This window comes from Chiloscyllium plagiosum, chromosome 1 (genome assembly GCF_004010195.1).
Source record: "Chiloscyllium plagiosum isolate BGI_BamShark_2017 chromosome 1, ASM401019v2, whole genome shotgun sequence".
NCBI classification, from domain to species: Eukaryota; Metazoa; Chordata; class Chondrichthyes; order Orectolobiformes; family Hemiscylliidae; genus Chiloscyllium; species Chiloscyllium plagiosum.
In genome coordinates this window covers 68,064,529-68,076,403 of record NC_057710.1, presented here as the reverse complement: position 1 = coordinate 68,076,403, position 11,875 = coordinate 68,064,529, and the positions used below count along the sequence as shown (strand labels likewise).

Here is an 11,875-nt window from a genome sequence, read left to right as displayed (position 1 = left end):
TTAACATCTTCACTGGCACACAATTATTGGTTGCTACTTGACTTCCTTTTCCACAAGCCTTTGAACACTTCCTTTGTTCTCTTCTGCATTCCATAGCAAATAGCAGTGTTAATTAAGCTGCTCCACCATTTCCTTCCCATCACCACACCTTCTGTAATGATTTTTTGTTCCACAGAGTTTGTAATTACAACTGCATATTTAGTTACTAAGTGATAATTACTAATCTTCAAAAGTATTTGTTTGCTATAAAGTGCTTTGAGAATTTGTGAAGTGTGAGATCTCAGATTCATAAAAGTTGCACATATCTACAGCTTTTATATTGGTATTGAATTCACCCTTATCTTTTTTTGAAATTTTTATAATTGTCATTTCTTTGTATTTCTGAATATCCATCTAAGGCTGTCATTTCTTTGTGTTAATGAATATCCATCTACGCTTGCCAAGCTCTTGCTTTGATAGTTAAGCATCACTTTGTTGAGTGGTGCCTGATGAAGGGCTTTTGCCCGAAACATTGATTCTCCTGCTCCTCAGATGCTGCCTGACCTGCTGTGCTTTCGACTCTAATCTCCAGCATCTGCAGTCATCACTTTCGCCTAGATCTCTTTGCCATGGGTCCAATGTCCACTTGAGGTCCTAGGGGAGAGATGGGAGAGTCGCCTTGTTTTCTTTTTATATATCCACAGTGCTTTTTATTTTGCAGCTTATTTTCTCGCTTTCACCCTTCCCAGACGTCATCCACCAGATCAAAGAGCCTTCAGTTGATAAAACACAGGAGTAGTGACAATGAGATGCACTGGCTTTATACCTGACCCTACGGAACTATTGTAGCCGTGCAGGGAGCAGGCGCGGTTTGACAGACAGCCGCAGATGAGGGGGGCGGTGCTGCTGCAGCCGCTGGGGGAGCTGGAATGCGGGACGCGCATTGACGCCGTACGTCGCTTGCTATCCGAGCGGATCCGGCACGAACTGAGGAGTCCCGGGCTGTGATTGACACAAACTTTCGGCCACAAAATGTAGTAAAGCAAGTCGGAAGGAACTCCGCGGTTCAAGCATGGGCTTCTCCGGGAAGTTCGGAAGCGTCCTGTTGATGTTGGGGATATGTGTGTCTGCAGCTCATGGAGGTAAGCACTTGCTGCTCTGAAGTTGGAAAGTCACCCAAACAGTAGTTCTCCTCAGGAATACTGCAAGCCTGCTCCCGGGAAGGACAGGGTCCCATCAGATGGATCAGTGCGGCACTTCCTCCCTCTGTGCGCCCGCTTGATAGCTTTAAAACTTGAGTTGCTGTAGTTTTCATGTTATTGACAAATCTCTTGCTCTGACCGTTAGCAGGTTAACCCAGCATCCTCATCAGTTTGTCATCAAGAGGACAGCATGGAGTTAGGATATTGAGTTTTGTACGGCATTCATTTGTGCTTCATGATATTTTTAAAATATTAAATGTGAAGTGAATGTGGTCTCAAATACACAATTGTTTGCATGCATTATTATTAACTGTAGATTAGTTTAATTTAAAAACAAGTTTATTTTACTTAACCGCGTTCTAATTTAGTGACTGTGCACGTGTATATATAAATTGGTGCGATATAGGTTCTGTTCGAGTATATGAGCTGCTAAATCCACGTTTAAAGATTCTACAAATTTGCCCTACAGTCAGCTTTAATTCCACCAGCTGTCAGTCCAGTGCTTGCTGTTTTTTCCCAGTTTCTTCATGGTATTGAGGATTCTGGGGCTAACAAAATAACATCATTCTGTTTTAATCTGCATTACAGTGCTTTTCATTATCCATTACATCTTCCAAATATATAAGATGACTAGTATCATCAGTTTCTTTGTCAAATGGAGTTCAGCTTTCAGAACTATCTGTCTTTCCAGTCTTCCACAGCTGACTGGATTGGATTGCAATTGCTGATTCTGATCATGACATCCTTTCGGGTCTTATCACTTGTCAAAATCAGATGCGAAATTGCAGATTCCTTGTATGTCAAGGAAGGAAATGCTTAAGCCATTGGCACAAGCCCAACTTTGAAAATGCAATGTCAAAATGTTCAACCTCTTTGTGACTTAAGTTCATGAAAATAGGTTTTATGTTCCTGGATTTAATTTTAACCATGTTTTCAGATAAATGTTTTGGAAGGATAAAATTGCCCTTTTATAAATTTTTTTTGAAGGTGAAATATGGTTTTTGGTGGCACCAGGCAATGAGACAGAAGATGGTTAAAATGCATTCAATCCTGGCTTTGAAGTTGTCTCCCTTGATGGCTAATCAATAAGCAATCCATTAGTCTGTCTAGGGAATTAACAAACTTTATGACTGCTGCGTCCTGGAGGGTTTTGGTCCCAGGCACTTTACAGGAACTGTATGAGATTGGCAGCCTCTTGAATTGCAAACAGAACTGGGGGCTAATGACCCAGATGTTTACTGTACTAATGCAATGTATTCATTATTCACATAGATGGAGGACATAGTGGATGGTGACTCTAGACAGGGGTATGTTGGTATTCTAGGGCATGTAGATGTTAAAAAAAGGTGTTGGGTGTTTAGAAAAGCATTAAGGTAGAAATGTCCGAAGACCAGATGGGTTCTATCCCAGCATGCTGAGGAAGGAAATTGCTGCAGTCTTGTAAAAAATCTTTTGTATTCTCTTTAGTTATTCTCCAGTCTTCTCCTGTAACTAATGTTGTTCCTTTGTTAAAGAAGGACAACAGAGATAGTTCAGGAAATTACAGGCCAGTGAGCCTCACAGCAGTGGTAAGGAAAGTATTGGAGAAGATTCTTAGGGGCAGGAATTATTCACATTTGGCAAAATATGGATTTATTAATGATAGGCAGCATGGCTTTGTGTGGATGAGATTGTGTCTTGTGTCTCAAACTTGATTTGAGTTTTTTAGAAAGTGACAAAGATGCTTGATTAGGGCAGGGCAATGGATGTTGTCTACATGGACTTTAGCAAAGTCTTTGTCAAAGTCTCTCATGGCATGCTGATGCAGAAGGTGAAGTCACATGGGACCTGTGGTTAGTTGGTAAGATGGATAAAGAACTAGCTTAGTCATAGAAGACTAAGTAGTACATAGTAGTGGTAGGAGGAGCTGGAGATCTGTGACCAGTGGTGCTAGGCTGGAGCCTTGGGCAGAGAAAAGGCAGATGGAATTTAATCTGGACAAATGTGAGGTGATGTATTTTGGAAGGTGTAATGCAGGACGGAAGTATTCAGTAAGTGGCAGAACCCTTACAAGCATTAACAACAGAAGGATCTAGTGTACATATCCTGAAAGTGGCAACACAAGTGGATAAGGTGGTCAAGAAGACAAATAGCATGCTTGCCATCATTGGTCGGGACATAGAGTATAAAAATTGGCAAGTCATGTTGCAACTGCATAGAACTTTAGTTAGGCCACATTTAGAATATTGTGTACAGTTCTGGTCGCCATACTACGAGAAGGATGTGGAGGCTTTGGAGGGAGTACAGAAACAGTTTCAGGATGGTATATTGGAGGATATTAACTGTGAGAAGAGATTGGACAAACTTGGTTTGTTTTCATCTGAATATTGGAGGCTGAGGAGCAATCTGATCAAAGTTTACAAAAATGAGAGGCGTGGATGGAATGGATTCATGGAGCCTTTTTCCCAGGACAGAAGTGTTAATTACTCGGGGACATAGGTTGAAGGCAAAAGGGAAAGTTTGAAGGAGGTGTGAGAGCCAAGTGTTTTACAGTGAGGAACGTAAGTGCGCTGCCAGGGGAGGTGGTAGAACCAAATACAATCACTAAGTTTAAGAGGCATCTTGACAAATACATGAATAGGCAATGGATAAAAGATATGGACAGCATAGAGTTTTTGGTTTAGAAAGCTATCATATGTCAGCGCAGGCTTGGTGGGCCGAAGGGTATGTTCCAGTGCTGTGCTGTTCTTTGTTCTTTAAAAAATAGATGGGAATTGGTTAGGGAGTAGATTTTTACTTAAAAAAAAAACTGAGGCTGAGACCACCAGGCTTAGAAAGATTGTAGGAATAAAATTGCAATTACATAGCCGTTCTTACAACTTCCAGGTGGACATTGTGAATCAACCTTCTCAGATTTGTTATAACACAGTTTGGGAGCAGGTGGGACTTGAACCCAGGCCTCCTGGCCCAGAAATAGGATAACATCACTGCGCCACAACAGCCTCTTCACAATTTCCAGGTATCCAAAGTGTATTTCAGCTGAATGAGTATTTCTGGAACTGTAATCACTGATGTATTGTCAGAGTCATGGTTACCAATTTGCACTCAGTCAGGCCCAACAAACATAATGTGGTAATAATCAGATAATCTGTTCCTCTGTTGTTGGATTGAAGGGTAAATATTTTCCAGCACACTGAGGAGATTTTCCCTGCTGTTCTTTGAAATATTGCCATGGGATTTTCTTCACTACAGATGGGCCCTTGGTTTAACTTCTCATCTGAATTATGGCACCTCTGAATATGCACTGTGTGTCAGCCTGGTGTTTGTGCCTGAGGCTATAAAGAGCAGGATTTGCCTTTGTGACTCAGATGATGTTACCGATTGAGTAATGGGGGCTGGCATCATTTGTACTTAAGAGATTAGTGGGTGACAATTTTATAGTAGTGTCTCCTGGGATGTGGGGGTGCAAGTTGTCTGAGCTGTTGTCTGTGTAGCTTGTGCAGTATTCTCCTGGGTCCAGGTACACACACCTGCTTTTCTGGCATATGTCTGAATACATTGAACCTGCACCCTCCTGATGGTACATTATCTAAATTGCTAATATGATGCTAGGAATCCAAGTTTGGATAAATCAGGTCTTGGTAATACTGTCGCGCCTCGACTTACGAACTTAATCCGTTCCGGGACCCGGTTCGCGAACTAAAAAGTTTGTGAACTGAATCAATTTTTCCCATTGTTCGGATAGCGTAAGAATGCTTGGACAGCTGTTCACAGCGCACGCGCCAAAGACGAACTGAATGAGATTACGCGGGGCCCAAGAGCTTTTGCGTTCAACAAGCGCGTAGCAAAGCAGAACAATGAAACCACATGGTCACACACGGGCTTTTTGCGTTTGTCCCTTCATTCGTACCTTGAATTTCGTACGTATGTTGAAGCAAAATTTTACGTACAATCCTGTTTGTAAACTGATTTGTTCATGAACGGAGTCGTTCGTATGTCGAGGTGCTACTGTACCTAGATTGCCATCTCCTGTGAAAAGTGCTCTGAAGCAGCAAGATGGGGCCTGGAATGGTGTTAATTAAAAGACCAGAGATTCGTGTTGAAGTTAAATGAAATTTATCTCCTTTTCCTGTTGAAAAACGTCTGAAAATTTTCAGAAGCATTTTTGAAGTTTTTTTAATCCATTTGCCAAAGTTTATTGTCATTGTTATACTGAGAGAGGATCACGCTGGTAATGAGCTGAACCAGAAATGAAAATGTGTTAGTAATTCACCAAAATGAGTCTGCTTGTCTCAATTTTGTATTACCTTCCAGAGTAGAAAAAATTTCACCAGGCTTCTTTCATGAACTTAAAAATAGATAATTTATTTTAAGCAAGATTTATTCTTTAAACAAGTGGCAAAATGATTAACAGCTAAGCTACTTTTTCAGAAGTAAAAATAAATTCTTATATCTGAATTCCTATGTTCATACAGACAAGACAACTCAGCTCCACAGATACTATGTGTTTGAAAAAAAAGGAATAGCACCCCTGTGGGTCCGAAGTATGAATTCAAAATATAGAATGGGTTGGCTGACATATGAGGAAGGCTGGATTGACTGGGCTTGTGTTCGCTGGAATTTAGAAGAATGAGGGGGTGCTCTCCTAGAAACATATAAAATCCTGATGGGACTGGATAGGCTTGATGCGGGAAGAATATTCCTGATGTTGGGGCAGTCCAGAACATGGAGTCACAGCCTCAGAATTCAGGACCGAGATGAGGAAGAATTCCTTCACTCAGAGAGTTGTGAACCTGTGGAATTCTCTTCCACAGGAAAGTGATGCGGCCAGTTCATTAGATATATTCAAGAGGGAGCTGAACGTGGCCCTCGCAGCTAAAGGGGTCAAGGGGTCTGGGGAGAGGGCAGGAATGGGATACTGAGATTGCATGATCGTGTTGAATGGTGGTGCAGGCTTAAGGGGCTGAATGGCCTACTCCTGCACTTATTTTGCATGTTCTATGTTTCTGATTTCTTTCTTATAGTTCCTTCAATTTCCTGCAACCAAGATTAAGTTGCTGACAGTCACAGAATGGTGAAAGATCTTTAGACCAGATTTCAGGAAGGGATGGGAACAATTAGGAATCCTGATGTTTGAAATGTTATCAGGCTTCACTGAGTGATTTTACTGTGTCTCTCACTGACTGTGTGTGTGTGTGTGTGTGTGTGTGTGTGAGAAAGAGAGCAAGAAAGCTCTGCTTTTTTGCTGCAAACTCCTGCATTAACAACCACAGCAAGGTCTGTGAAAACACATCGTAACTTCAGTCCAGAGGCTATTTCTAGGCACAGCACAGAGCCTAGGGCTTGTCCATATCTGTTTATCCCACAATTAAGAGTCATGAAATGCACCTCTCTCATTTAAAACCTTTACTGGACTCTTCTCTCAAATTACTTGCATTTTCATTAAGTAGCAGACAGTTTACAATTTTCTTTGACCTTTTAACTTTTTGTTTCTCATATTCCCTAAATATAAATGTATTCATAACAATATATCACTATGCGGTATATAGACAAGTAGATGACTTGTCCACATGAAGAGCACAACAGATATGAGCGTTACAGTTGCTGTGATTTTGCTTTTGCAAGGCAGCAGAAAGATGGAGCAGAGGTGGTAAAGAAGGTATGGTTCATGCCATTCCTCTTGGCAAGTTGGAGCCGGTCTCCACCGTGGTCCTTCACAGTGATAGGATATTGTCTGACAGGCTAGTCAATGAACATCTTGATCTGTATGCCTAACGGTGATGCCCCATATGTCATCTTTTCCAAGTCCTAGTTGAGTTCTTGCACTGTACTTTTTCATAGCGAGCGGTTAGGATATGGAACGTCCTAGAGTGTGGTGAAGGCATGGTCAATTGATTCATTCAAAAAGGCATGTATAATTCTCACCTTGAAACAATGTAAAGGGTCACTGAGAAAAGGCAGGGGTTTTGCACTAAGTCTAGGCCTCCTTTTGTACTATTACAATTCTGTGATTCTTGTCCATAGTTCTTCACCATGTGCTCAACAAAATCCTGTGGCAGCCTTCAAGATTAATATGTTGACTGTATCTAAGTGTCATATAACAGGTGGTGCTATGATGTTGTGCTGTCCATTTCACTTTGGGCTGTTGTGGCTGGACAGTTAACATCCAAGTTTAGTGGGTAATAGGGAAAATAAATGGACTATTGGACTTCCATTCAAAGAGAATGGAGTATAAAAGTAGGGAGGTTTTGCTCAAACTATACAAGGCACTAGTCAGACAACAGCTGGAATATTATGAACAGTTTTCATCCTGTAACTGAAGGAAAGAGATACTGTCATTGGAGGCAGTCCAGAGAAGGTTCTTTTAGGTTGATACCAGGTATGAAAGGACTGTATTATGAGGGCAGGTAGAATATTTTGGGCCTGAACTCATTGAAATTTAGAAGAATGAGAGAGCACTTTATTGAAATCTCCAAGATTCTTAGGAGAATTGACAAGGTAGATGTTTCCCCTTGAGGGAATGTCTGGGACCTGAGGATATTAAACGCAGAATAAAGTTAGCATATTGAAAACAAGGACAGAATCATAGTTTTACAGTTCAGTAGGAGGCCATTTGGTGCATCGTGTCTGTACCAGCTCCTGAAAGAGCTGCCCAGCTAGTCCCATTCCCCAGCCCTATCTCCATAGTCCTCTTTCACTTTCAAATATATATCCAGCTCTGTTTTGCAACCTCCTCTGGAATCTGCCTCCACCACTCTCCCAGGGAACAAATTTCAAATCCGAACAACTCAAAGTAAAGAAGTTTCTCCTTATCTTACTCCAACTCTAATGCTGAGCGTCTTGAGATCCTAGTTCTAGACATATATAAACTAGTAGAAACAGAATATCCTCCTTTAACTTGTTAAAATTGTTCATAATTTTGAACACCTCAATAAGTTACCTCTTCATCTTCTCTGCTCCAAGGAGAATAAGCCAAATTTTTCTAAACTTTCCTTGTGTCTAAAATCCCTCATTTTTGATATTGTTCTAGTAAATGATCTCTGCACGCTCTCCAGGGCTTTAACATCCTTCCATAAATAAAGTTCTCAGAACTGAACACAGAATTCCAAATGTGGTCTCGTCAATGATGTGTAGAGGTGTGGCATCATCTTGCTTTTGGACTGTATGCTTGTATTTATAAACCCAAGGATCGTCTAAGCCTTCATAATAACTGTTCCAACTCGCTTGGTCACTTTCAGAGGATCATGCATGTGAATCCAGAGATCTGTCTGCTCGTATACTTCCCTCAAAGTTGTACCATTGAGGGACATAACTGCAAGACAGGGCCTATGACACGTCCTGTAGCCTGGTCACATTTGAATCTTTTTTGTTTTGTCTATTACTGGCATGCCTGGCATTCTATCCTACAGTTCTCAATCAGTGCATAGTTTGATGTTAATGGTAGAGTGAGAAACCTGTTTGGCCAAGAGGATACAAATTATGGTGAAATACACTTGTGCTATTGGTCCACATTGTCTCATGGATGCCCAGTTTTGAGTTCTTGGATTGGATCTAATTCCATCTCGATAAGAATACTTAAGCTGTCTAAGAGAATTTGTCGTTGGTTGCGCGTTTATTTTCTGCTCTTTCTGGTTCTCTTGTCACTTGTTATAGGCCCTTGTTATGTCCTTCAGGAACTGGCCAATTTGATCAGTAATGGGGCTACTAAGAATAGTTTTGGATGGTTATTGAAATCTCCTATCTGGTGTAGAGCTTTGTCTTTGCTACTTTCAGTTCTCCCTCAAAAAATGGATTTGAACATGGAGCAGCACTGTTTCTTTAGCTGGTGGGGATATCGTGGTAATCAGCGGGATGTTTGCTTGCCCATGTTTGACCTGATGCCAGGGAACTTCATTAGGCCTGGAGTCAGTCTTAAGAGGGCAGTTGCCACAGAAGGCTGTGAAGGCCAAGTGGATTTAAGTCAGAGATAGATAGTTCTTGATTAGTAAGGCATTACTGTGGGGAGAAAATAGGAAAACCAGATTGAGAAACATATCAGCTATGATTGAATGGTGGAACAGACCTGTCGGGCTGAATAGCCTAATTCTGCTGCTATATCTTATGGTCTTAAAGATGTCTGTGGCCACTCCCTACTGCTTATGCACCTCTGTGGGGGTGATACTTCTGGTGGTTCAGTCCTGAAGGTAGGAGAGTACATTCTCGGGGACGGTGAGGAAGGAATTTAGGATATAGGCTGTAAGGCATGTCTCAGAAGTGTGACCTTGTCAGGCAGCCTGTTGCTTGACTAGTCTATGGGAACGTACCGTCTCATAATTTTGACAGAAGTTTGTGAAGAAGGTATTTCCAAGGTTAACTGGGAAAAGTGTGCCTAGGTCAATGCCAAGTGGGCTGTCTGGTTTTATTCTTATTTGGCAGTTTATTACAGTGTGGGTTGCTAAGCCATTTGTGAGTACTGTTAAGATATAACAGTAGGAGCTGTGTAGGGGCTCCAGGCTTCCTTTCCAAAAGGTAAGTTTTTGAATCAGTTAGTTTTTATAACAATCCAATGGTTCCATTACTGATACTTCTTTGTTTAATTCCTGTTTATAATCCAGTTTTAAGTTCCCACTTGCAATAGCAGGACATGAATTTGTTTTGAGAACATCAATCTGGGCCACTGAATAGTGGAGCCTCCTCTTGATTTCTGTTGGAGAATAATCTTGAATTATTTTATTAGCTAACATCCACATAATAAGAATGAGTGGGCATATTTGAAGTGATTATACATTGTGTAGTACACAGCAAGAATATATGGATTTTATAATAACACCATGCATCTCAATCGTATTTTTAATTGGAGGAACCTATCAAATTACATTTGTATGAAAGAGAATAAAACAATTGAATGCAGTGCCAGAGAGGGAAAAAATTACTAGGACAGCTGATAAGTATTTGAACTTGAAACTTAAACAATTACCACCTCTCTTTATATGATTTTAAGAAGCTTGTTTTAACATTTTTCAATGACATCACATAATGTCAATTCCATATTTGTCAATAAGCTACAAAAATACTGCTCTTATGATGCCTCCATGTTTTAAAAAATTCTCAAGGTCAGGTTCGTAGGAGAGTAGTCTGACACAGAACAAACGACCAAGAGGCGAGTCTGCTAGAATATGGGCATTTTATTCCCCGCAGCGTCGCCACAACGGGTCTGGCTTATACTCACTCTACATGTTACCGGAACTGGGAGCCGTCAGTTCTCGTAGAGCGGTTGCCAACAACCCACGCTCGGCGGTTAAACGTAACCCCGGAGCAGACTCACCGAACTGGAGACTTTTCCAGCTGATATACTCTTTTCCAGATATAAACATTCATGTGAACAGCAGAGCAAGGCTAAAAAACACATTCCATTCTGGTTACATACAGATAAGAAGATTCACACGGGGAGGTGTGTAATAAGATTCACACGGGACTAAGCAACACCTCCATTCCGGTTAGATTCACACATGTATTGGGACATAATTTTTAACCGTTTCACCACATTCCACTGCTTGGAATTTTACACCACACTCCATGATGTCTATTTCAGAAGGACCATTATATATTGCTGAACTGCCCCTAAAGTCAGGGTTACTGCTTGCAGCAAGGCTGCAAAATAAAGATAGCATAATATTTTGGTGAACATTACTCAACTTAGCAGTTGCATTCCACAGATACTATGCCTATTATCTCAGCAGCTGCAGAAGTATATAGTGTTACTTTGAGTATAGTTATAGACTAAGAGGACAAAACATCAATCAAATGGGTCCTACATTTGGCCCATCAAGTCTGCTCCATCATTCGATCATGGCTGATATGTTGCTCAACCCCATTCTCCTGTCTTCTCCCAGTAACTCTTGAATCCCTTAGCAATCAAGAATCTATCTTTGTCTGTCTTAAATGCATTCAATGGTTTGGCCTCCACAGCCTTTTGTGGCAATGAGTTCCATAGGTTCACCACCCTCTGGCTGAAGAAATTCCTCCTCATTTCAGTTCTAAAGGATCCTCGCTTCACTCTCAGGGTCCTATTCCCTCCTACTAGGGGAACAGCTCCATATTCAGTCTATTGAGGCCTCTCCGTATTCTGTAAGTTTCAATGAGATCCTCCTTATCTTTCTAAATTCCATCAAGACTCAGTGTCCTCAATTGCTCCACATATGACAAGCCCTTCATCCTCAGGATCATTCTTCTAAACTTCCTCTGGACTCCCTCCAATGCCAGCACGTCCTTCCTCGATTATGGGGCCCAGAACTACCTACCATATTCGAAATATGGTAGAGCCTCATACAGCCTCAACAGTACATCTCTGCTCTTGTATTATGGCCTTAAGGAAATGAGAGCTAACATTGCTTTTGCCTTCCTAACCACCAGCTGAACCTGCAACTTAAATGATTCCTGAACTCTCAAGTCTCTTTAAGCTTCAGATTTCTGAAGCATTTTCCGATTTAGAAAATAGTCTACACCTCTGACCTTTCAACGGAATTGCATAACCTCACACTTTCCCACATTGTATTCCATCTGCCATTTCTTTGCCCACTCTCTCAGGCTGTTAAAATCATTTTGCGGCCTCCCTGCTTCCTCAACACTACCTGTCCCACCACCTAGCCTTGTGCCCTCAGTCCTTCACCCAGAAATGATTCCAGGATTTTGCCTCTGCTATCCATTATTTCTAGAAGTTTATTCCACATTAACCA

The 11,875-nt window shown here is 41.3% G+C and overlaps 1 protein-coding gene across 1 annotated transcript in view; it reads left to right on the top strand.

Annotated features, from left to right (window-relative positions):
• Window positions 1-410: 410 nt before the first annotated feature.
• The window catches only part of cspg4ba (chondroitin sulfate proteoglycan 4ba), a 108,854-nt gene continuing 97,389 nt past the window's right edge, over window positions 411-11,875 (top strand). Inside the window, exon 1 of the mRNA XM_043688541.1 lies at window positions 411-1,121. Coding sequence (XP_043544476.1) covers window positions 1,052-1,121 — 70 coding nt within the window. The 5' untranslated portion in view covers window positions 411-1,051. The remainder of the gene's footprint in view (window positions 1,122-11,875) is intronic.